This window comes from Tetrao urogallus (assembly GCF_951394365.1).
Source record: "Tetrao urogallus genome assembly, chromosome: 18".
Classification (NCBI taxonomy): domain Eukaryota; kingdom Metazoa; phylum Chordata; class Aves; order Galliformes; family Phasianidae; genus Tetrao; species Tetrao urogallus.
In genome coordinates this window covers 5,111,627-5,136,762 of record NC_136831.1, presented here as the reverse complement: position 1 = coordinate 5,136,762, position 25,136 = coordinate 5,111,627, and the positions used below count along the sequence as shown (strand labels likewise).

The following is a 25,136-nucleotide window of genomic DNA, read 5'->3' as shown; positions in this document are numbered from 1 at the left end:
ATGGAGCAGTTCAACCCCAGCCTCAGGAACTTCATTTCTATGGGGAAGACCTATGAAAAAGCCTTAGCAAGTAAGTGATGCTGTGCTGCTGGCGCATTGCTGGAGGACTGTGAGCCCATGTGGGGCTGCACGGTGCTCTTAAATAATTAAAATTAAGTTAAAGCTCTATTTAAAAGTATTGTTTACATGTTCAAGTTGCAGAGGAAAATAAATCCCCCCCCTTCACACACAGCTGTTGGCGGCAGCTCTTTGCTGAGCTTATCGGTTCCCACTGGGGGCTGTTAGAGGAGCATGGAATTAATTGGGCGAACCGTGGATTGATGGAAACCAAAACCAAACAGTTGTGACGTGGTGACTCTGTGCTGCCCAGGTCCTGTCCAGCCCTGTTCTGTCAGAGCTTCGTGCAGAGGACATTTGCTTCGCCTCTGCTTGCTTCAGAAGCTGCGCTGCACGTCGCCTGGATTTTATTTTTTTAATTGGATTGCTGGAGATGCCTTTAAGGGCGGAGGCTGTCATGATCTTAAGTCAGTAGAAAAAAAAGAAAAAGATTTCAGTCTCATAGTCTTAAATGGTGGTGTTTGAAGTGCGACCTCTGGGAAGGATCTGCACATTCCTGCTCTGTGCATTCCTGCTCTGCGTGTGCCTGGAGCACTCCTTATCTCCCCCAGGCCAGGCGGGGCTGCTGCATGCCTGTGAGGGGTCCACATCCCTCCCCACTGCTTCCCAGAGGGTGTTAATGGTATGGGAGGTGCCCATGGCACAGGGTGAGGACCTGGGGTGCTCACAGACCCTCACGTGCAGCACCATTGAGGATGAGAGGTGATGTCCTCCATGTACCAGAGAGTCAGGCTGGGTTTTAGGAACAATTTCTTCTCCAAAGTAGCCCTCAGTGGCACAGGCTGCCCAGAGAGTGGGGGAGTAACCATCCCAGGAGGTGTTCCAGAGATGTAGCACTTGAGGACTTCCATTTTTCTCACACCTCTGCTCCAAGATCTTCCTGCAAGCTTGACAGCTGTCTTCAGTCATTGTTTGGGATCCCGGAGCTGGTGGGACACCCGAAGGCAAAACGTCGCTCAGTGGATGCTCTCTGGAAGAGGCTTCGTTGCTGAGCGCGGTGGTGCTGAGCTGTACAGCGTGTTCCGTGATGAGAGGAAACCCCCTGCTTATCTGATTAAAGCCGAGCGGGGAGCTGGAATGTCAACAAACAGCACTGAGCTATAATGAAAGTCTGTGATATTCAATTATTCTGCAGTGCTTTTGCTGAGCTCCAGTGGTTACGCTGGAATGAAAACCACCGAGGTGCTGCACGTACCTTGCTTTCCCCTCCTGAGCAGCTCTGTAATCTTGCTGCTCCAGCTTTCTTCTTTCCCGGTGTGTTCCTTGCTCCTCTTGCTTGTTTGTTGTCTCGTCCCTCCCTGTGGGGCTGAGCTCTTTGAAGTCGGAGCTGTTTTTCTGTTAGCGTCTAGCGCCTGTTCGGTGCTGCAGGAGTTATAATAGCTGCCAGCCAAGTCTATAACCTGCTTTTTTTTTTCTATTAATGCTTTTAGGTATGACATATGCAGCAAAAGGATACTTCGATGCTCTGGTGAAGATGGGGGAGTTGGCCAGTGAGAGCCAAGGATCCAAGGAGCTGGGTAAGTCACCGATTCATGGCTCAATGGAGACCCAGCCCAGAGCAGAGATGAGACCAAATCTGTGCTGTTGCTGGGGATGAGGAGCTGGGCATGGAGCTGACCCTGCCTGATGTGAATAGCCCGTGTGCCTCTCTATTTGCTGCTAACGTAGCTTCTAAAAGAAAAGAGAAATCCTGCTAATCTCAGTTTGAGGATTTGAGGATGTTGTCAGCACGTGGTGTTTGCTAAGAGGAAGTGTTTGCACAGGGCTGCTCTCACAGCACTTTTCTTGCTTTAGAAATGAGGAAGGCATCGCTGCCCTGGGAGCTGGGGCAGTGCTGCTAGGCTGCAGCCCTTGGCAAGATGGGGGGTGTGCAAGGCCCAGTGCAAGTCAGTGCCCTGCCAATGTGATGCTGTTGTCTGGGCTCAGGTCAGAGCTGCATCGCGAGTCCTGATGTTCTGCACCTGCATTCCCTCTTCCAGTTACTCTTCAGGGAGCTGCTTTCCCCGTGCTCGTGCTTCCCCTCCCTGCATGAGCTCTGTGCTCCCAGCTCGCTCTGCAGCTCTGCGGTCACACTGGAAGTGGAAATGTGGGGGGGACTGCAGGCTGTGCGGGTGGGAGCTGGGCCACAAACCCACTGCCCATAGGAGGGCTGTGCAGAACTGTTCCCTGCATGCAGCGCTGGCGTTTGGCACGGGGCAGCTCCTGTTCGCCCTGCAGCAGCTCTCAGCCATCCTGCTGTGCTGATCTCTGCTGATGTTTATGGTGGCAGCTGCTCCATGAGGAAGAAAGTGGAGATAACATTTGTGGAGTTGATAACAGGACACCACCCCGTCCCAATGGGCTGCAAAATGCCTCAGATGGGGCTGTGCTGCCTGCAGCAGCAGAGGTACTGCTCCTTCTGGGCACACCTTGAGCTAATCAGTGAGGGCTGATAGTGCTGGAAAGGAGCTGGGTCTGGGTTGTGTCCCATGGCTGCAGCAGGTGGGGGTGCTGCTGGGGCTGCAGCTTCTGGCCTCCAAGGACAAGGATCTGAGACTTATTCCTCTTTTCTCTCCTGTGCTTATTTTTTGGTGCTATTTCTGAGCCAAGTCATCAATTGAACATAAAAACAGTGCAGATCCTGTGCCTAAAAATGGTGGGAAAAGTCCACCTATGTCCCAAACCCACCCCGGCTCCGCGCTCAGTTCCATGCCTCAATAGCACATGCAGCTCAGAGGAGCTTAGCTCCTAATCTGGGTGCTGGGAAACCACTCAGTGATCCCTGTCTGCAGACATGCTGGGTGTCTGGTGCAGGGTCCTGCTGCCTCGTGCTGCACAGTGCTGGCTGTATTTGCACATTCCTTGGGCTGCAGCGATGCTGCACGCTCACCTTGCTGCAAGCATTCAGCCTCTGCCCACCAGACTGCTGCCCCCAGCTTAGCTCTGCGCTCCCCGCCTGCTTAGTGCTTCACATAGCTCACAAATTCTCCACCAGATTTTAGCAGCTGTGCTGAGACAGGATAATCTGGTGCAGCAACGGGAAACCCAGCAGTAATGAAGCACCTGAGCTGTAATCGGCTCTGTGCTGGGTGCAGGCGTCGGGTGGGGTGGGCACAGCCCTGCCAGCCCCACCACTGAGGTTTGGGGTGTTCAGAGTCTGATTTTCCTGTTTGCACCCAAGGCGGTGGTGCAAGTTGCAGCTCCCAGCGTGCCGTGCCTCGCTCTGCCCTGGATTTTGCACCTCGAGGAGCTGAGCCTGGTGTATGGTCAGGGCCAGACTGTTCTTGGCATTGCCATCAGCTGAGTCGCTGCGATGGATGTGACCCACCTGTCTGGCTCTGGTCCCATCCAGCTCTGGGACTTGGAGGGTTAGATCCAAGCCTGTAGTTCCTCTTGGGTGTGCACAGCTTGGCTGAGAGGTGGTTTTTGGGAGGGTGAGAAGATGGAGTGAGTTAATGCTGTGCCTGATCAGGCAAGATTTGCTCTGGGCTCAATCTGGGATCTTTCCAGGAGCCGTATTGGGTACTGCTCCAAATGCAGCTTCTGTGGGTGGTGCTGAGTTGTGCTGGGGGCTGAATGCACCTGCAGCAAGCTCCTCCAGAGCCAGGGAAAGACTGTTTTGGGGCTGGTTTTTACCAAGGTCCCCTCAGATGGTGCCCAAGGCAGCTTGGTGTCAATGGGGCACAGCTGCAAAGGAGCTCTATGTGGCTTTCAAAATGTGTGTTGGTGCCAGGCCGCTGTCTTCTGGGTATGCCCTGCCTGAGGAGGGACTCTGAGCTCAGGGCAGAGCCCAGCTCTTTCCCAAAGGCTGGAGCACTTTTGGGACTCAGTGCTGCGGTCCCACCTGACTCCTGGTGGCCTTGGTGTGGTTAGGAGGCTTTGTGCTGCACTGAATCCTCAGGGGAGGTGCATTAATCCACTAATTGGATTTGCAGCCGTTTTGGGTAGGAGTTTCCTGCAGCAGCAGAGATGCAGATAGAGATCCTGCAAATGCCAAAGGTCATCATCATGCCAGCAGAGGTCCTGTTGGTGGGCACTGTACCCCCATGCTGCACACGGCTGGAAACGTGCCTGTGCTCAGTGCCCTGTGCTCAGCCAGGCGGGCTGGGGAAGCAATGGCTTTTTTTTTTTTCTCTGCTTACATTGTCTCAATAAAAAAAAAAAAAGTGGAAAGCTTTGCCAAGCTGGGCTGGAACAGAGGCTGGGAACAGAACTGATCATTGTAATGCTGATGAGCTGCTGATATAACATCAACAAATCCTGCATGATCCTTTCGGCTGTGATAAATAAATGGAACCTTTTTGAAGAGGAAATGCAGAGCTGATTGTTTCCCTGTACCCGTGTTGTTCCCCCCACCCCCTTCCCCCCTCCCAAGTGCTTGCGTGAATCTCCTCCCTCCATGTTGCTTTGCAGTTTCACGTCTGAGCTGATAGGAAGTTGCATCCAGGACCCTTTGTGTCTGAATGAGGGCTCAGCCATGAAGTGCTTTTCTCAGGGACTCGAGGGCTCGTTTGGGATTGTGCCACGTGAGCTTGAATCCCGATCTGTTGGTTGCAGGGAGGAAATAGGATTGCAGAAGTCCTCAGCGGCAGCTTCTGTCCTAAATGTGGCTGAGCCAAACCCTGAGCAGTGCCATCTGATCGCAGCCAGGCTGTGCTGGGCTGTGCATCACAGGGCAGGTCAGGACGCAGCGCATGGGGAGCAGATGGGACTTCACCCTGCGCACAAATTGGTGCTTTTCCCCCCAGAAAATAACTGTTGGAGCTTTCCTGTCCACTGCACAGCTTAGGAGGCAGCTGCCCAAACAACCTGCCTTGTGCTGCCTGCTGCTTTCTCTCGTTGATGAGCTAATGCTCTTCCTCGCCTGCTTGGTTGCTTTGCTTCTCGATCCTGTTGCTTCTCCTGTTCCCCTCCGCAAGGCAGAGGGTGAAGCTGGGTGCAGTGGGGAAGAGCAGCAAAGCTTGGCACTGTGCTCTTTGGCTTTGAGCTCTGCGTGCTCGGTGCCGGTGTGGAGCAGGGCCGTGTGCTTTGTGGAGCAAGGAAGTGATGCCCGGCACCGGTGCTCCTATGCAGCTTTGCATAATTTGATATTTCCTTAAAGCTGGCCCTTCTCTAGCTCGAGGGCTCAGAGCCGCGGGCTCAGGAGCAGCCGGTTCCTGCAGCTCTGCCTTCTGCCGGGCAGCTGGCTCTGCGCGTGGTGCCCAATTGCAATCTCAGTGATGTGGAACAACCTGTTTCGCCGTTGCTCGCTGGGTGCGGTTGGGGAAGGGCCCACAATGGTCCCTATATTCTCCCAGCACGATACTGTGAGTCACGCCGACGCAAATAGCAGCTCCCAGCCTGTGTGTGTGCCTCCCTGCAGAGCAGGCAAGGCCCTGGCGCTGCCCTCCTGCCCACCCCGTGGCTCTTTGTTTCTGACCTCAGCTTTCACGCTTTGCTTTGCTTTCTTGGCTTAGAGCATGTGTGTTTTGGCACAGGGCAAAGATGGTGCTCGCCCTCTATCTAATTCCCAATGTGACCCGCACTGTTTGCAGCAGGGATCGTTGAGTGTGTTGGTTCCAAGCAGCCCCAGCACAGTGCCAGCAGTGTGGGAGGGAGCTGGGGGGGAGCCCCCCGTGAGCGCCGTGCACCGCCCCGTGCTGCTGATCCTACCATCAGCCAGGGCGTGCAATATTTTGGCTTCACAAGGGCTGTGATATCTCTGAGTCACATTTTAACTTCTCCCCTTGCTGCCGAGCTGTGTCAGTCCAGGTGGTTTCAGGGTGAGATGTTAATGCCTAACGAGGTCTGCAGCCTTTTCACAGTACGTAGCGTGAGGCTGTCGGGGTGTTGGAGGTGTGTGACATAGCTGCAATTTGGAGACTTCAGCTTCAATCCACTACCCTGTGTGGGTTCCCAGCTCTGGAGGCTGCTATGGGAAACCCAGAGTGAAATTTCTTAAGGCTCCCAGTGCGGGAGGAACCTCAGAGGAAGTCAGTGTGACCTGATGCTGGGCGGGCAGCCTGCAGCCTTCCTGTGCTCTGTGCTCCCCACGCAGACATTCCAGGACTGCTCCTCGGTATCCCTGCAGTGTCACACTCAGCACTGTGCTGGAGGAACTGTGTGGGCTCAGGATGCTCCCACCCACTCACCCAGCACCCAAGCTGGAAAAGCAGCAACACTGACCCCATTGGAGCACATGCACATAGGGCAGTCAGACATGCAGCGCAAGGGATGGCTCTGCCCTGCCCATTTGATGTGAACGGCATCCAGCCGGGGCTGAAACTCCCCACGTTCAGCTGTGATAACAGCCAGAGGGGATGGTGAAGGAGAAAGTATCAGCAGAGATGGCTATCAGTGTCCTGGGAGGTGCTCCTCCACCTCGCTACTGCTGGGAGCTGGGTGAGGAGCGCAGGGGTAGAGCTGCACGGTGCTGATCTGGGGCTGTGTGTATTATTTCTGAGCATCTCATCCCTTCCCTGCTTGTGTTCCATGCACAGCAGTGCTGGCAGAGCCCTGGCCTGGCTGCTTCTGCTGCTGGATTTGGTCTGATGGGAATGGGAGAGAGCACAGTGTGAGCTTTGGGAATATAGGGAAGCCACCTTTGTGCCGATATACTCTTGGAGAAAAAGGAATCTCAGCCGAGCTACAGCATTACGTCACTTTTCTTGCCCTCCTGGTAGTGGGAATTTGTGCATTTCCTAGGATTGAGCAGTCGCAGCCCAACCGGAGAGCAATTTCCTGCAGTCTTGTCGGGGTAACCTTTGGCCCAGGCCTTCCCATTCATGCGTGGAGCTTTTCAGTGCCGATGTGTGGAGCTACTGCGGTCGCTGCACCTCGGCGCTGCGGGCTGCTTTGCTTTGCTTTGCTCAGCATCTTGCAAAGCAGCCATAAAAGTTAACGGCGTGTCTCCAGCTGTGGAGAGCTGGGCTGGTGTGGGAGCAGAGCTGCTGGCCAACCTCACTTTGTGCACCGCTGCTCTGCTCCCTGCCCTGTGCCACCCTGTGCCTGTCCCAGTGCCCTCAGCCCTTTGAGATTTTCCCCATTTCAAAGCACAGGGGCTGGCAATTGCCCAGAACAAAGGGGTCAGATTTTAATGTTTGCAGAGTTTTGAGACCTGCTGTGCGGGTGCAAAGTACGAATTGCTTCAGCCGTGGGCTAAGCCACGTTGGATCAGAGTGTTCCTAATTGCTCGCTATTGGAGCGCAGCCCGTTTGCGTGGTCCCATGGGGATGGGAGCAGGGTGACGTGGTGTGGGCTGGGGCTGATGGTGCCGTGGGTCTGAGGCTGGCGCAGCTCCTGCAGAGCGGCTCTGTGGGGCTGCCTGGCTCCGTCTATGGCGGGGCTTTGGGGCAGGATGTGGCTCTTCCTGTCTGGGGAAAGCTGAGTGGGAACAAGACTTGAAGGCCTTGTATTGGAAAAGAAGAATTGAAGGAAGAGTGGAAGCAGAGCTGGGATCCCTCTGCTGGGACGGCCCTTCCCCTGCAGCATGGCTGCCTCGTTCCATGGTGTGCTCACAGCCACCAAAGCTGAATGGATCCCTCCCTGCTGTCTGAGCGCCCCCAGTTCCATGCCTGAAGCCCCCTCCTCTCGCCTTGTCTTTCCAGGAGACGTGCTTTTCCAGATGGCTGAAGTCCACAGGCAGATCCAGAACCAGCTGGAAGAAATGGTGAGCTCATGTTGGTGCTGTGGTGCTCAGCCTGGGCAGAAAGAACCCTCTGAGCCCCCAGATCAGATCTCTGGAGTTGATGAGGGCTCGGCCAGGGCACCCAGCCCCTCACAAGCTGTTGGTGTTGTGACCAGGTCTGTCTCTGAGCACCTGTCCATCCTGTGCTGCTGGCAGCATTCCCTTTACCTGCTCAGCCCCAGCCCCACTGCCCGCCTGGCGTCAGCTCTGTGCAGCCCTGGTTCCCATCACAGGGATTCTGGGCAGTGCTCAGTGATGCTCTGGGTGACAGATGTCAGAACCTGTGTTTGCTCTCTTCTTGCAGCTGAAGTCCTTCCACAACGAGCTTCTGACACAGCTGGAGCAGAAGGTGGAGCTGGACTCGCGCTACCTGAGCGTAAGTGTCCCAATTCAGCCCCTGGCCATGTCCCTGGGCCATCACATGTGTCACCATTTGGAATGTGGTCTCCCAACCCCTGTTTGCTCCCAGGGCTGGGGGTTCCACATCACCCCCCTCGGGCTGCTCTGAGCCTCCCCCTCTCACCCCCAGGCTGCACTGAAGAAATACCAAACAGAGCAAAGGAACAAGGGCGACTCGCTCGACAAGTGCCAGGCTGAGCTGAAGAAGCTGCGGAAGAAGAGCCAAGGAAGCAAAAACCCCCAGAAGTACTCAGACAAGGAGCTGCAGGTAGGAGCAGGGCTGGAGGAGGGCAGTGCCCATCACCCTTCCAGCTGTGTGCTGGGGCTGTAGGAGCAGCCGGGGAGGCACTGGGATGACATGGGGATGTGGCCGTGCCCAAGCTGAGCTTCTGCTGGTGACTAACGCTGCTGGATCCACCACAGCTGGTGGTTTGTCGGGTTATTGGGTTTTTTGTTGCTTTTTTTTTTTTTTTCTCCTTCCCCTCCTCCTTAATGAATGAACCCGAAAAGATCATTAGTTTCTGTTGTGCCAGATCCATCTCCCTCTGGATGGTGTTTTGCTTAAATATTTTCAGTGCCTTCTGACGGGCGGCCCTTCCCCCAGCCCGCCCGGTGGCAAGCGCGTGCGGGAGGAGGCTGGCAAGTGAATCATGGCTGCGTGACTGCGGCGTGGGCTGCTGTGTGCTGATGGGGCTGTGCCTGTGCTGCTCAGGGCTGGGGGCTCAGAGCCCTTTGCACAGCTTTGGCTGCTGGCAGGCTGAAGAGCGGGGCAGCTGAGCATCCGTGGATGCATCCCGTGGCATGGTGAGGGGCTGCAGTGCGGTGTTGTGATGCACCCCTGGCACGGATCAGTCTGTGGGCTTTGATTTGAGTTGGTCTCGGAGCTGTCTCAGCATGGCAGGCTTTAGCAAGTGGTCGGTGCATCTCTCTGCAGAGCTGCTCTGGCTGCAAGCGCTGCAGCACCGCACTGTCATCGTTGAGGAAAAGAGGAAGTTTAACCCCAAAGCTGGAAATCGCGTGCTGCTGTCTGAGAGAATAGTTGTTATGCTGGGGACCAGATTTTGTTGCAACTGGTAGCTGATGGGCTGATAGCACAGCCCTGCCAAAGGGAATCTAAGCACAGCTGGGGCTGTGCACAGGAATGCAGTAAATAACGCAGATAGCTCGGAAAGTGATGCTGTTAATTGCACTAAGATCTGGGAGATTGGTTGTTCCCTCGGTAGCATGAATCAGGATAATCACTGGAGAAGGAGAAAAAAGCAGTTCAGCCATCTAGGCTGAGCGCAGCCCCTGTGCTGAGCTGAAGTGCTCTAAGCTGAGCTCATTTCATTTGCAGCCTCCCAGCTCCTGTGTCTGTGCCGAGCTGCTTGTGCACGGTTAATTGGAGCATCTTCAGGAGGTGTTGCTGCAGTGTGACTGAGGTGTCCCGCGTGCAGGCTGGCACTTCCCTGAAAGCTGAGCAGCTGAAACCACTTTGGAGTACTGGTGTCTCTGCAATCTGTTGCTCCTGATCTCTGCTGAGAGCAGACCTGTGGAGCAGCAAGGCGGCTCTGTGGGAGGAAATGCATGGCATCAGCACCTGGAGAGGGGTCCCCTCCCCTACAAGAGCTATTGGTAGGGATGGGCAGTGCTGCTGGGGCCTCCTGATTCCTGCGGGGTCCCCAGGGCTGCTGTGATGCTGGGATTCCACCACCTATTGGAGAAAGGAAGGAACCCACTGCAGCCAGGAGGAGCAGCGATGGTTTGGTGCTCCCACCACGAAGCAGCATCATTAGGGGTAGTTCTGATAGCACATCATCTGTGGGCAAAGAGGAAAACAGGATCAGGCTTTCATTCCTTTAATCTTTCAGCAGTAAGTATTTAGGAAGTGCTTATCTCGGCAAAAAAGCCTTATGATGGCTTTTAAGCTTAAAGAGCAATGAAACTGCTCAACTGCTGGCTTTGTTCCCCAGTCTCAGATCAGAGTCCTCCCTCGATGCTGGAGGAGCTGCTCGTGTCTCAGTGGTGGTTCTTGCTCCATAAAACCTTTCTCTGGGCAGTGAGGGTGGGTTGGAGGCAGGGTGATGGTTTGGTTCTGTCATGGGAAAGCTGCTGTTGGCAGATGCATCCCAGTGCCGACATAACTCATCCCATTCAATAAAGCAATAAAATCATACTCTTTCTTTGAAGACTCATCCACTTAAGTTACTGTAGCACTCAGCAGCCAGGAATCTGATGCTCTGTCATCATCTCTGTGCTTAATGCTGTGGGAAGCAAATTGCTCCTATCTGCCTCCTCCATGCTCACAGGGTGACCACAGTTCATACCCATACAGCATGGGATTGGTCTGAGCCTGCTGGGACAGCCTGGGTTGTCTTCCCTGTGTCTCTTCAGTGCAGGTTTCCCCATGTGTAAGGCAGAAGTAAGGGTGGGTGTTGCACACCTGTTGTTTTGGGGTTGCAGAGCTGGGGGTTGCTTGGTGCTGCTGCATGCACAGCAGTGCACAGTGAGAGCTTGGATGCTGTGGGGTCTGGTGGGTGAGGAGGGGCTTTGCAGGGTGAAAGCACAGTGTGGCTTTCCATAAAGACTCATTGCTTACAGCAGCTCAGAGCACGGTTTGGCTGCTGCGGGGTTTGTCAGCAGAGGTGCAGTGGTTAAGAGCTGTGCTGCTGAAGGTGGCAATAACGCCAGTGTTTGATTTCTGATGAATTAGTCCAGAGCTGTTGCACAGGGGAAGGAAAATTCGGGCTGCGGTGCTGCCTCAATCTGCCTTCTCTGTTCCGTGGTTGCTGAGGTTTTAGGGTTTCAGACCTCGACTGAATGAGGCAGCAGCAGTGTGGGCTCAAGCTGTCCATCCATTGGTGCAGTGGGACTTTCCTGTGGGGCTGAGTTGGAGGTGGCTGTGGTCAGTGCAGGAACAGTCCCTGCTGCTGTCCCCGTGTGCTCCCGTGGGAGCGGTGTAAGCATTAAACACTGCTGTGCCAAATAGCCCGGGGGTTTTTTAGAAACTTTGGTAATTGAAACCTCATTTTCTCTTCCCACTGGGGAGAAGTAATTTTAGCGATGGGTCAAGAAGCACGGGCTGATGGGGAATGTGCACAACCAGGTTACGAGGGCTGATGTGAAAGTCAAACGGGGAGGAATTATGTAAAAGCATACAAAAGGCTGCAGATGCCTTACCCCTTTCCCTTGTGCTTTGAGCCCTGGTGGTGCTGTGTCCAAATGCGGTGTCACAGCCATGGGCTGGGGCTGTGCTCCGTGCTGGGCTGTCACATCCATCCCTGCTGCCTGAGTGCTGCTTCCTGGGGCTGTTCCTGTAACTCCCATAGCAGCTGTTGCAAATAAGCTCAACCGAGTGGATTGATTTTGATAAAGAAATGAAGCCTAAAGCCTCTCTTTCTGTGGCCAGGGTGCCTCGTGGCCCTTTTGGAAGGCAGAACTCAGCCCAGGTAACGCACATCTCCTCACCAGATCCCAACATGGAGTGGCTGCTCTGAGCTGTCCCCAGGTTGAGGGGACATTTGCGTGGCTGAGGGCTGGCTGCAGGAAGCACTGTGCTGCAGGAGCGAGTTCCTGCGCGGAGCTGTGTGCGTGGTGTTACATAAAGCATGCAGGAATAGGATGAAGCACTGCCCTGCAGAGCAGACGTGAGATGGCGGAGTAAGGGGGGAAGGCAGCAGGTTTCAGTGATGGGGAGCGGGCTGCTGTTGGGCTCTGGTGGCAGGACCTGCTGGGCACAGCTCACCTGGGGTGACCACGATGGGATGGAGATGGGGAGGAGATACACCAGGTGACTGCGTGCTTGGGGGGCTGTTTCTTGCAGGGCTCTGTGGAGGAGATGTGGGGGCTTTGGGATGTGGCTCAGGCACTGGCTCCTCTAGAGTTGGATGCAGGATGTATCCCTTGGCAAGGCTTGTTCTCAAAGCCTGCTAAAGAGGTAAAAAATTCAGCATAAAACCCAAGGCAAGGAGTGTAACCTCCATGCAAGGAGCAGCTTCTGGAGATGAGAAGACCTTTTCCTGAGAGCCAGGGAGCTGCTGGTCTCACCTCTGACCCTGTGCTGTAGGCTTGGAGCTGCTCTTCCTTGAGACTATTTGACAGCTTAGAAGCTCTTTCCTGGTTAATCAGCCTAGCTTCTGTCTGATTTTATCCCATTACTTTCTAATTATTCTCCCTTGTGGTTCCTTAAATAGATCCCCTCTCCTCACAGTGGTCACTCCTTCCACGCAGTGCCTCCTGCCCCGTCAGCCCAGCACGCCAGCTTCCTCACTCCCATCTCCCACTGCTGAGTGCTGCCAGTTCCATCTCACCTCATCCCAGACAGGAGCTCAGTTTTGGGAGCAGCACAGGGTCACAGTCCCCCCCCTGCTCTGCATCTGGCTCAAGTTTGTGGCTGTGCCTCCGGTGGTCTTCTGGTGACGTGCAGAGTGCTCCTTGTGTTTGCTCCCCTCTTGTCTGCACAGGTCCCCCTCTCAGCCCATTCTGCTGTGCTGGCAGATGCACCCGATTGCTGACAAGGACCTGTCACGGTGATTTCTGCAGCAGAGCTCAGTGCCGTGGTGATTAGCATTGTCCTTGGCTTACATCCCTAACTAGTTCTTGTGTTCTTGGGTAGAACGGTTTGAACTGATTTCTTTTTTTTTCAGTGCACCTGCGTTGTTATTAAGGACTTGGGTGAAGTTCAGTAATGATAGCGCTGCTCCACCTGTGCTAGCTGGCTGCTCTGGAGTGATTCAGAGAGGCTTTCCGAATGGAGCATCCCCAGCTATGCTGAATGGTGCTGTGCCCTGCTGTGCATCCCTGAGCTGTGCCACCACGGGGCTCTTTGTGCCCCCAAGCAGCAGCCGTGCCCCCACCCCACCCTGCAGTGCTGCTCCCTTTGGGGAGCACCCTGGCATGGGCTCCAGCCCCGCCACGTGCCGCTGTGCTAATTGGGTCAGCGGCTCCGGTGACAGCGAGGTGATGCACTCAGGAGTGGGGGAAGGGGGGGTTATCTGAGGTTTCTCCAACCTAGAAACCCAGAAAAGCTTCTTGGAGCTGCCAGAGGCGCCTGAGCTCCATACTGCCAGCACTGCCTGGTTGGGTGCCCCCATGGAGTGGGGGGGGGGGCTTTCCCCTGTGAGGTGAGATTTTTGTTCAGATGATGCTTAAAAATGAGAATTTGAAGCTCTGTCCGTGAGGTGATGGCACCCAGTGGTGCCCGTGTGCAGCGCAGGTGTCACCTCCCAGTGGGACACAGCACTGCCATTGGAGTGAATCCCGAAATGAGAGCTGGTTGGTGTGTGAGGCAGTGCTCACCATTTTGTGGGGTAATCCCGTGTACAAAGCGCTGCTCAGAACAAACCCATGGCACGCTGTGCTCATCTCCACGCAGTGCACAAAGCACTAAATTTAGTGCACAGACTGCTTGCAAATGGACGTGTTCTAACTGGTCGCAGCCGTTAAGGCAAGCCCTTCGTTAGCGAAGTAATTAAGAGTATAGCTGCAAAGCAAGATTGGAATCGGGGATGTAAATAAGGCTTTGCATGTTGTAGTCATTAAAACTGGAAGTCTCCCACTGCTGGGAAAAGCTTACCTGCCTGGCTGGCAGCACACTGCATGGCCCTCCTGTGTTCCTTCCTAAGCCCATGTATTAAACTGCTGAGCTGAAGGTGCCAAGCTCTGTCCTGCTGCTGCACCCCTGGGCTTGGAGCATCCCTGCTGCCATGTGCACACCTCTGGGCTCTGCACCCCAGGCTGGCACTGGTGGGGGTGGAGGGCACAGTGCTCAGCACACCTCTGCCCACACAGGAGCTGCTGTTCCTGCTCTGCCTGTGCCACCCCCAGGCTGTGCCCGCCTCCACGTCCCCAGTCCAGCTCTCCCTGAAGCTTCACTTGGGGGATGCGCAGACACCTGTGGTACTGCAATTCTTATGTCTAGGTATTCTGAGCTGGGAGAAAGAAATTTGTCCTAGGAGTGATGCTTGTGGCTACAGGTGGGATCTTTACCCATCCTTCAGCCCTGTTGGTGCTGTGGGGCTGCCCCACAGCAGCCAGGTGCCAGCCTCCTCCTGCAGGGTCCCCCCCTTGTTGGGGTGCTGCGTGGGGCGGCGGGGACTCCAGTTCTGCCCTGAGCCCTCTTTGATGTCTGGGACGTCGCTTAATCTCGCTGCTTTGTTGAGGTTTGCTCCATTTTGTGTGTCTGCTAATAAATACTGTAGCACGCTAAAAATAACCAATAAACATGAAGAAAGCAGCAAAGCTGCTTTGGGCCCTGAATTTCCAGTTCAGTTCCTGTCTCAGGGAGGCTTCTGGAGCAGGTTCAGCAGTGCCCAGGCTGCTTAGAGCTTTCTGGTGCTGGTGTCCTGGGAAGGGGCAATGGCAGCAATGTGTCCCCACTTGGTGCAGGACGTGTCCTGATGCTGGGGCTGTGCAATGCTCCTCATGGGGTTTGGTGCTGGCTGCTCCTTGCAGAGGAGCTGGGGGCAGAGCGAGGGGAGGGGAGGAGGAAGGGGCTGTTTAGGAGATGGGAATGTCTCATGTGCACTGGTGGATGCGGTCGCTGTGCTGTTCTGAAGCTCTGTGCCACGCTTGCACTGCATGGGTCTGCTCCATGTGCTGTTTTCTGCTCCATACCAAACATGCCCCACTCCTGCTGGCAGAGTGTGTGCGGGCACAGCCAAGCAGTCAAGCTGGCAGAAGCCACGTAGGTGGAGCAGGAGCTGTGCCAGCAGCAGAGCCTCCTTTTGCTGCGTCTGCAGCATCCCTGCCTGGTGCTGGCAGGGGCCCTGCTGGGGCCGGCGTCGAGGAATGGCTGCTTGCAGCAGAAAGCTCAGTGCTGGGCGTGGGGGGCGATGCTGTGTGCACACTCCTATGGGCTATGGCACCCAGCAGCACGGCCCCAACCCCACGTGTTCTATGTGCATTGCTGTCCCGGGGGTGCGGGAGAGGAGATGAGCGGGGGCTGCTGCCAGCATTGGGGTGGGGGAGGGCCCGGACAGCCTCCAGTGCCCGTTTGGTGAGAGGGCGGCTGCACAGTACGGCTCAGCCCGCGTGCTGAGTCAGCAGCTCTGCGTGGGGTTCTGATGAATGCAGGTGGGTTGGAGGGGACGTGCAGGCATATGTGTATGTGTCCTGTGCTGAGGAGCCCCCGTGGGCATCCCCCGAGCTGGCTCTGCTGCTACTCCCACCCACAAGTATCTCCCCTGCTAACGGTTGCGGGTGCTTGTGGGGCACAGCGGGCATCACGGTCACCTGTCTGCTCCTTCTTCCCCTCCAGTACATCGAGGCCATCAGCAACAAGCAAGGTGAGCTGGAGAATTACGTCTCCGATGGCTATAAGACAGCTCTGACCGAGGAGAGGCGGCGGTTCTGTTTTCTGGTGGAGAAGCAGTGTGCTGTGGCCAAGAGTGCAATCACCTACCATGCTAAGGTGAGAAGGGGCTGCTGGGTGCCTAGGGAGCTTGCAGCAGCGGGGAGCAGGCTGAGTGCAAGCTGTGGGTTGTGCAGAGCCCAGCAGTTGGGAGCTGCAGGTGCTGGGAGGGCAGTGATGCAGTGGTGCTGCAGGAAGGTGTGCTGGAGGCTGCCATGGGCAGCTCTTGGCCAGGAGGGTTTTGGGGCACGGTCACCCTAATGGATGTGCTGTTGCTGTCTGCCTTCTCCTGATGCAGTTTCACTTGCACAAGGTGAGAGGTAGTGGTGAGCGTGCAGAGCTGTATTCACCTGCATGCATTATGTTCACCATGTGCCTGGTCATTGTGGTTTGGGGGCTCCTCCAGATGTTCATTCATCAGCTCCTCCTGGTTTGTAAAGGTAGAAGAAATGCAAAGCAGGTGATGTTCTTGCTCTGATCAAAGTTCCTGCAGAGTTGCCAGAGGGCCCCTTCCCACCCAAATCAGCCCTTGTCCATAGCAGAGGAAGGAATCAAACCTAATAACATCTGCTCCAGCCCACTGTCCACTTCTGAGCCTGGTTACAGGGGCTGGGGGCCACCCCCTGGGCTGCACAGGGCTGGAGCAGAGCCCATAGACAGGCTACGTGCACACAGCTCCCAGCAGCCTTGTGCTCCCCTCCTGCGTGTTCCCTGCCACCCCCCAGCACTTGTGGCACCCATCTGTCACTGCCGCGCTTGGCACCGGGGAGCAACGGGAGGAATTGGGCTTAGTCAGCGCCATCCTCGTGCTGCGCTGTGGGGCTGAATCAGTCACCAGCATATGCTTGCTTCAAAGGGGAAAAATCCCCCCCCCCCAAGACGGGTGGTGGCACCTGCAGTGCAGCTGTGGCCATGGCATGGTGCTGCTCCTGCTCTTGCTGCAGTTTGCAGAGAGAGGGGCTGAGCGGGTGGGTGGTGGTGCAATGTCAGCACTGAGTGCTGTGCATGGGCTGCAAACACTGTGCATGGGCACAGTGGCTGGTGGTGGGTGATGAGGTGTGTGGTAGGTGGGCAATAGAAACTTTTGGGGCACCTGTGCAGGGTGTGGGAGGGTTGGTTTTTTTTGGGTTGTGTTCCCATGAGAGCACCTGCAGGAGTGCAGTGCCACTGCACCTCAGCTCTGCTCCGAGTGTGCTGTATGTGGGGCTGAACACTGTGTTTGGCTGAGGAGTGACCTGGAGGGGTGGGATTGGGACATCTGCTCCCGTGGGGCTGTGTGATGGGATGCTCTCAGTTGCCATGGCTGCATTAGCTGGCTGAGGTCAGCTCTGTCCTCTTGCCGCAGCCGGGAGCAGCGTGCTGGCTGTGGGTGGTGGAGGCTGCTGGGGTCAAGCAGCCCCAAACAGAAGCTCGTCCCTGAGCCTGTGTCACAGTGCACAGCACGAGTGTGATCCTCCCGTCTCTGTGTGCAGTGAAGGTGTCACAGGCATCTGTCACATGAACGTGCCCCCGCTGCGGTCACTGCAGCTTGTGACGTTGGAGTGTCACTGGGAATCCTGACCTGCAGTTTTATGGTGATTTTACTGGGAGGGGGAGAGCGGTGCATCCCTGCAGCCTGCGTGAGCCATGTGTCAGGAGTGGGGCTGTGAGAGATTTTCCCTTTCTCTTCCCTCTTTTGTCACCCTTCCTGGCTTTGCTGCTAGCAGAGCCTGGAAGCAGTGGGTCCCCAGGTCTTCCTTTGCTCGTGCCATACGTAAAGGAGCCCATCCAGTGTGCTGTGCCCACATATGGTCCTTTCTTGCTGAAAATCCTGCAGGCTTGGGTGCTGCCCATCCCTCTGCCCTCATGCTGCATTCCATCCTTGCAGGGGAAGGAGATGCTGACACAGAAGCTCCCGCTGTGGCAGCAGTCATGCTCTGATCCCAACAAGATCCCGGACCGTGCCATCCAGCTGATGCAGCAGATGGCTGCTAGCAGCAATGGCACCATCATGCCTAGCCCTCTGTCTACATCCAAGTCCAACCTCATCATCTCTGACCCCATTCCTGGTGCCAAACCTCTCCCTGTTCCCCCGGAGCTGGCACCTTTTGTTGGAGTAAGTATCTTGGTGGTGGAAGTTGTCCTGCCCTTCTGAGCAAAGCTGGAGGGATGAGCCCAGGCCAGCGTCACCGTTGTCCTCAGCAAGTTGCCTTTGTCACATGTGGGCGCATGGGGTTGGACACCCCAGGGTTGTGGCTCTGGGGGGCTTGGGTGGGGTGGTGGGCAGCTAGGGGTTGCACTCACCTGGCCTTGGGGCTGGCATTGGTAAGGTGGGACCAAGGCACCCCATAAAAGTGCATGGAGGAACCTTGCATGATGGAAGTGCCCTTAGGGAAGAATCTCTTGCCTGGCGCTGGAGGCAGATGCACCCTGCAGAAGTGCACAGAGCAATCTTGCATGGTGGAATTGCTCTTAAATATGGGTGTCCTGGCCAGTGCTGGGGGCTGAGGCGCCCTGCAGAAGTGCACAGAGCAATTGTGTGATGGAATTGCTCTCAGGAAAGGGTCTCCTGCCCAATGCCGGAGGCCAAGGTGTGTTGCAAAGGTGCATGGAGCAACCTTGCATGGTAGAATTACCCCTAGTAAAGGATCTCCTGTCCAATGCCGGGGGTGACAACTGAGCAGTAGAGCTCAGGAGGGGTTTGGTGGGTGTAAGGCAGCTTGCAGCAGTGTGTCAGGAGGAAGCTGAGCCCCGCAGGCGCTGCGTGCCCATCCCCAGAGCTCGCTAGGTGCCCTAATGGAGCCGTCCCCATCTTCCCCTCCCTCCCCTCCTCTCTCCATAGCGCATGCAGGAGGCCATGCCGGCGGTGAATGGAGTCTCGGGCCCAGACAGTGACGATTACAACCACTGGTCTGAGGTGAAGCCAGCACAGCCCAAATCTTTATCTCCTCCCCAGCCTCAGAAGCAGCTGAGCGACTCTTACTCGAACACGCTTCCCGTTCGCAAAAACGTGACCCCGAAAAACAGCTACGCCTCAGGTGAGGTTTCCTGGTGCCCGGTGGCAGAGTGGTGCCATCCACGCTGCCAGAGATGGTGTTAGGGAATGAGTAGAACCAATTTCTGGGCCCACAGATAGGATTTCCAGGAGGGAAATGTTGAGGAATAGGAAGGAGGATGCGCAGCGTGGCTGCTCCTTTGTGGCTGTTGGGTGGTGCCAAGAGCAGGGGCTGCATTCTGCCTGGGCTTCCGTGTGTCTGCACAGTGCTGAAGGATGAGGGTGCTGCTGCCTCATGCAGTGGGATTGGGGCAAAACCTTCCAGAGTGGGAGAAGAAGAGGGGATATTTGGGAAAGAGTCAACACGTGAGACTGCAAGACAGTGTAGGGCACTTGGATGCCAAAGGTGAAGGTGGGCACAGGGGATGCTGCAGGGTGTGGGTGATGTGCATAGTTCCTGGGGAGTGAACGGCTGCTGTGCAGAGGCATCAGGGGGGTGAACCAGACACAAGGGCTTTGTGGGGGCAGAATAAAGGAGCTGGAGTTCTGGGTTCTGAAGAGATGAAGGACTGAGCCGTTGTTGTCATTGTCTCCTGCCAGCTGAAAACAAGACACTGCCACGCTCCAGCTCCATGGCTGCAGGGCTCGAGAGGAACGGCAGGACGAGGGTGCAGGCCATTTTCTCTCATGCTGCCGGGGATAACAGCACCCTCCTGAGCTTCAAGGAGGGAGACCTCATCACGCTGCTGGTGCCGGAGGCCAGGGATGGGTGGCACTACGGAGAGAGCGAGAAAACAAAACTGTGAGTGCTGCTGCCCTCGGGGCTGGCTCCAGGGAGCTCGGTTCAGCCTTCTCCTTCACCAGTACCCCATCAGCTGATGCCCTGCCTTTGTCTTGCAGGAGGGGCTGGTTTCCTTTCTCCTACACACGTGTCCTTGACAATGATGGCAGTGAGCGGGTCCATGCGAGGTAGGAGCACCGAGTGTTGGCACATCTTGGGGCTTTGCAGGGTGGGGACCTTGTGTTTCCCCCAAGAGTAGGGTTGCTGCCTTGGGACGGGAGCTTTCTGCTTTCCCCTAGACAAGAGACATGGAAAAGAATGGAGTTGGTAGCAACCCTTTGTGAAGTCCCTGTGGGACAGTGTGCATAAATGCCAAGGAACGTCCTCTTTGGTTGGGACACCAAAGAATGTCCTTTGGTGCGGCGGGGAGCAGCATTTGGTGCTGGTGACACCTGTGCTGCAGCTCCATGCTCCCTGGGGCGTTCTGGAGCTCAACTGCTTCCAGTGCCTTGTTTGGGGTGGTGGAAATGGAGATGTTGGGTACGGATGGGGACAGAAGACACCACAGGAGGGACGCTCTGGGGAGGGCTGTATGCATCTTGCCCCTCTTCCTGGTGCTGTGCGGTGCTGGCTACTGCTGACAGCCCTGCTATCCCCTCCCCAGCCTGCAACAGGGGAAGAGCAGCAGCACGGGCAACCTGCTCGACAAAGATGACATTGCCATCCCACCGCCCGACTACGGCATGTCCTCACAAGCCTTCCCATCGCAGAACGTCAACACCTTCAAGCAGAGGCCGTACAGCGTGGCTGTGCCCGCCTTCTCCCAGGTGAGCCGTGCTGCCATGATCACTGATGGGGCTTTGCTGAACTAGGGGATGTTTTAAAATGGGAGGTGCTTGAATGAGTCTCAGAGCTTTGGTCTCTCCTGGAGCAGTGTCCCATCTGTGTTTTTTAAAGCAGAAAGAAACGTGTTGAAGTGTGCTCTTGGTGTGAGCGTGGTGCAAACCACGTGCCAGTGGCCGGGAGCTCCTCTCCAACAGGGTGTGTTCATTGTTTATAGGACTACCTTATGCCCTATGGTTGTGCAATTAAAGACTATTCCAGTGGCCTCTGCCAACCACCACCCGCCCACTACAAGCCTTACGCTAGGTCGACAGCTGTAAGTCCGAGCGCACGCAATGTTGCCATTGGGACCTGCAGTTGCCTGGTTTTGTCTTGCTGCCCTCATGCCTGGCCCAGTCCCAGCCCCTTCCGAGCATCTCTCCTGACAGAGAAAGGGTCAGGGAAGAGGGGAAAAGCAGTGGGAGAGAAGGGGATGAAGGGGGGAAGGTCAGCTTGGCTTTCCTGGGTGCAGTGGGCAAGGCACGAGGGGCCATGGCACAAAGCGGCACTGTGAGCCCCCAATGGGCAACACTTGCTGACTCCATGGCAGTCTCCCACCAGAAATGAGCTGCTCACAGGAAACGTTTTCTCTTGCCTGTGTGGTTCCAGGGACACAGGTGCTGCTGGACACCAGTGGCTGTCCCTAGAATGCTGGGGGCTGTGGGGGACCCTGGGACATTGACCGGTTCCAGTGCTGCCCTGCAAGCCACCACTGAGCGCTGAAGGAGAAAATGGTCCCACAGAAACCACATGGTTTCTGGTGGGAGTTGATGCAGCACAAACCCCTTCCACAGAGCATTTCACTGATGTACCTCAGACTTCTGACCCCTTTCCGAGTGTCTCGCATCTCGAAAGTCTGGGGCTGGGCAGAGCAAGCCAGGTTCAGCTCTTGCTTCCCGTTATCCAGACCAAGTTCTGTTCCAAAGAGAATGTGCAACTCTACCCCTGCTGTCTGAATCCTGTTGAAACCATCTCCATCCCCTCCCTTCCATCTCCAAATGCATCGGTTCTTGCCCAAGCATCCCCTGGTGCCGATGCACTTTGGTCAGTCCCTGTGACGCTCCAGAGCCCTCGGAAGGGGCGCAGCCCATGTCTCACTGTGCTTCCTCTCCTCCTCCTGTAGGGTCTCGATGACTATGGGACGAGGTCTGTGAGCAGGTAAGCCTTCACCTTCCCGTCGCCTAACACAAAAGCGAGTTGTCGGTGCGCGCTCTGGGTGAAGCTGTGGTGCGGGGTCCCTGGGGAGGGGGGCTGTGCCTGTTGGCCTGGGATTTGGCCACGTGGAGATCTTGGAGCAGAATGGGACCCGGTGTGTCTCACAGAAGGCAGGTCCCAGGGTCAGCCCCAGCTGCACCCAACCTCACACCCCATGGGGTCAGTGCCTCTCCAAGGAGCCCCATGTCTCTGCAGCCACCTCTTGGGCTGAGCTCTTGGGGTTCCCCTGCTCCCTTCTCCCCCTGCAGAAGCCCCATCCCCAGGTGCTGGGGACCCCTGTCCCTGGTCAGGGCCGTGCACGGGATAAACACGCGGGCAATGAGTGAAGCAGCACTGGGGCAGCCTCCTCTGCTTTGTTCCACAGCGGCAGCAGCAGTCTGGTATCAACGGTGTGAGGACACCAGGCTCACGGCGGCACTGTGCTGCTCAGAAGAGCGCTCTGCTTCTCTCTCCTCCTCCTTTTTTTTTTTCTTTTCTTTTTTTTTTCCCCCCTTCCCTTTTTCTCTTTCTCCACTTTCGGATTTTAAATTCTCTCGTGATCTTCAAGGAAACCATGGTGCTTCTCCACCCCTCCCCGGTGTTCACAGTGCCCTTGTTTCTGACCGCCTTTTCAGAGCAGAAACTGCCGATCGGTCTGTGCTCGCTTTGAAGCAGCCTTGGATGCAGTTTACACTTTTAGTGGGACCCAGTTTTTTGTACTACTTTGTGAATGTTAGAGATGCACTATCCCTCCTCTGGGGCTTTACACGAGCCGCGGACGCGGGCAGGATGCCCCAGGATGGACCCAATATGCATGGCCTGGTGTACGTACTGTTACTGAGCGCCCGCTGGGCTGCGGGGCGGCGGGGGTCCCGCACCCCAAATCCACTTCCACCCAGCTACAGAGTGAAGTGGATGGGGCTGAGCTCCTGGCACCGGAGCGGCTGCTGCTCCGCTGGGCTCAAGGGCGGCCCCGCAGGTCCCTCCTCGTTGTTTTATAAATATATATATATTTTTTGTAGCAAGGTATCGTTACCTCACCTTCGTGCTGGGGGCCGAGGGGCTGGGCACGGTCCGTCCCGGCATCACGGAGCTGGCCACGCTTCCTTTCTTTTTTTTCGGATGTGATTTTTAAGACCTCTCACGTGCCCGTTTGTTAGGAGATGGCTGGCAGAGCGCTCAGCCACACGGACCAGGTTTTGTTTTATACACTATGAGCAGACAGTGATGAGACCCTCCTGCAACGATAGCACGATTTTGCTAAAGGTTTTTAACCCAGGGTATGTCGCACTGAATGACTGGAGGTAGAGGGGAGACGACCACCCTAGCAGAACTTGGATGGAGACTGTAAAGTGCTGAAACCTTTTTTCTTTAAAAAAACAAAAAAACAAACAAAAAAAAAAACCAACCACAAAAGCCAGAGAGAACCGTGCCCTGTATCGAGTTATTGTTTGAATAAAAGTTTTATTTATTGCATTGAGCTGGGCCTCGGTGTCTTTTTCGGCTGCCGTGCTGTGCGCTGCCATCACCGCCCGCATTGCCATGCCCTTTTGTTTTTTGTTGTTGCCATTCTCCATCCCTCCATGCCAAGGGCCATTCCCATCCCATCAGTGCCCAGTGCCTGCGCTCAGCTTGGACCGGTTTGTGTTGAAGCAGCTTTGCTAAGGGGTTAAAGCTGTTTAACCCTGTTCTCTGCTCTGTGCTGCATCTCTGCTCCCTTCGGTGCTGCATGCCAGTGGGGTGCCCCGTGCCCACTGCCTGGCTCCCAGCGAGGCTGTGGGGGCTGCATTGGTCTGGGGGCATTGGGAAGGAAGCAGGCCCCCCTTCCCCTCCTTTCCTGCCCTCTCCTCCCCGCAGGTCTGCACCACTCACAGCCACGTGCCTCCTTCTCCTCCTCGCAGGGTGTGCTGCTGGACTCACCACTCAATCAGTCCCACTTTTCCTCCTCTCTCTTTTATTTTTACTTTATTTTTCCCTCCTGCTTCCTCTACCCGCAGCTGCCTCCACCCGGTTCCTCTCGTTAACCACCACCATTTGTTCCCATCAAGGCATGCCGGTGTCCTCCAACCTGCCTTCTCTTTCCCTTGCAGCCCCGATGTTGAAGTGGCCAGGTTTTGAGATGCCCCCTGCCCATAGTTAGTAAGTTGACGGTCTCTCCGCGTGCCCCTCTCTGTGCTGGGCGCTGACGCTGGGCAGACGGTGCCTCCGCTCTCCTTCCTGCACCCGTGCTGTGTGAGCCCTCGGTCACTGCTTGTCCCCATCCCGGTGGTGGGACCCTGCACACCCAGCCCTGCTGCTCAGCTCTGCACACCGCTGCTGTGCTGTGGACGCTGCTGCTGTTGAGCTTCTGCAGAGGGGTCCCAGCTTCTCACCCGCTGCTGCTGCTGCTGCTGCCGCCCACCCTGCTCTGACCCCATAACCAACCTTTGGTTGTAGGTCACCAGTGGCACCTGGAACCCTGCAGAGCTGTCCCTGGGGCAGAGCCAACACGTGGTCGCTAATGACATTTTTTGAGCAGCTTCTCTTGCTTGTAGACATGGGTGCCAACCCCCACCTGGCTCTGGGGCTGTGTCTTGCAGCTGCCCCCTCCCATCTTGGGATGGAGCTCTGTGTGCCCTGCGCTGTTTCTGCTGTGATGCAGAGCTGTGGGTTCCCATCCCAATGGCTCTTCCTTGCCAGAACTAAAACAGTTAAAGAATAGCCCCTGGTGAATCATCAAAGCCTCCTTTTCTACTCTTTCAGTCTCAAGAATCTATTTTGGCATCCTAAGGGGAAAACTGATCTAAGCATCTGCATTAATTAGGTGGGAAATTAATTACCCTATTTTTAAGCATAAAGCCATTTATCTTTTGAGGGAAGGAAAAACAAGCATCCAAAGGTGAGGGATGGTGAGGGGCAGCACCTGGTGGACTGCAGCCCCACCCCCTGGCCCCACTACTGATGGGTGCTGCTGTGGGTGGAGACAGCTGATAGCACAGCTGATAGCGTGGCTGCTCCTAACGCCTATTACCCCATGTCTGTGCTCATGGTTTGCTCCTGGGCTGTACCAGCCATAGGAACAGGCACAGGACCCCAGGAGGGCGCCACAACTACATGCAGGTGCCATAGCACAAAGGTGAGGGGTTGTGCAGCTGCTGGGGAGGGCTGGGGGCTGCCAGCAGAGCCGGGCTGTTTGCATACAGGAGGTGGTGCAGGACGTGTGACGTGGTGGCAGATGCTGTGTGCAGCAATCTGCCTGCCAGGGAAAATGCTCTGCGAATGTGGGCGGCTGCAGGATGGTGCTGGGCATGTAGTAGGAGCCCGTCCTCTCCCTGTTTTCTGCCTCTTGGACGTTTTGCTGCTTCCATGCAGCTTGGCAAGGAGCTGTGCTCTCTGCTCTTGTCCCAGCACGTCCCATGGCAGCGGGTGCAGGGAGCGATGCCTTGTGCACAGCGCAGCCGCCCCTGCAGCACCGGCTGACCTCGGGACTCTCCCCGTGGGAGGCGCCAGAGCAGCTTTTGCACCCCGCACCCACCCCTAATTTTTTTCCCTTTGGAAGAGCTCAGCTTTAGGCCCGCTGAAAAGCGAGGTAGGAGAAAGCTCCACGTGGACCGCAGCTTGTACTCAGGGGTGTGCTGGGCCGCCTGCAGCCATCGGAGCATCCCTGCAGCCAGAGCTGGCGGGGTCTCGCCGTGTCGTCGTCCCATCGCCCCACACCTGCACTCCCGAGCCTCTGCTAAACTCTGCCCTCCTCTCTCCCTGCAGAAACCCCTTTGCCAACGTCCAGCTGAAACCGACCGTGACGAACGACCGCTCGGCGCCGCTCATCAGCTGA

At 56.1% G+C, this 25,136-nt stretch overlaps 1 protein-coding gene across 3 annotated transcripts; it reads left to right on the top strand.

Annotated features, from left to right (window-relative positions):
- Positions 1-25,136, top strand: BAIAP2 (BAR/IMD domain containing adaptor protein 2; the record flags this gene model as incomplete). Of its 3 annotated transcripts, none has more annotated exons than XM_079544375.1 (13): positions 1-70; positions 1,548-1,634; positions 7,683-7,744; positions 8,067-8,138; positions 8,292-8,429; positions 15,399-15,551; positions 17,359-17,586; positions 18,313-18,508; positions 19,066-19,267; positions 19,366-19,434; positions 19,911-20,073; positions 21,252-21,286; positions 25,067-25,136. In XM_079544375.1, 13 exons carry the CDS (start codon positions 1-3, stop codon positions 25,134-25,136), a joined length of 1,545 nt encoding a protein of 514 aa, XP_079400501.1. The 3 variants fall into 3 exon arrangements, with proteins under 3 accessions (XP_079400501.1, XP_079400502.1, XP_079400503.1); XM_079544376.1 differs by lacking the exon at positions 25,067-25,136 and adding an exon at positions 23,413-23,440; XM_079544377.1 differs by lacking the exons at positions 21,252-21,286; positions 25,067-25,136 and having other exon boundaries at positions 19,921-20,077.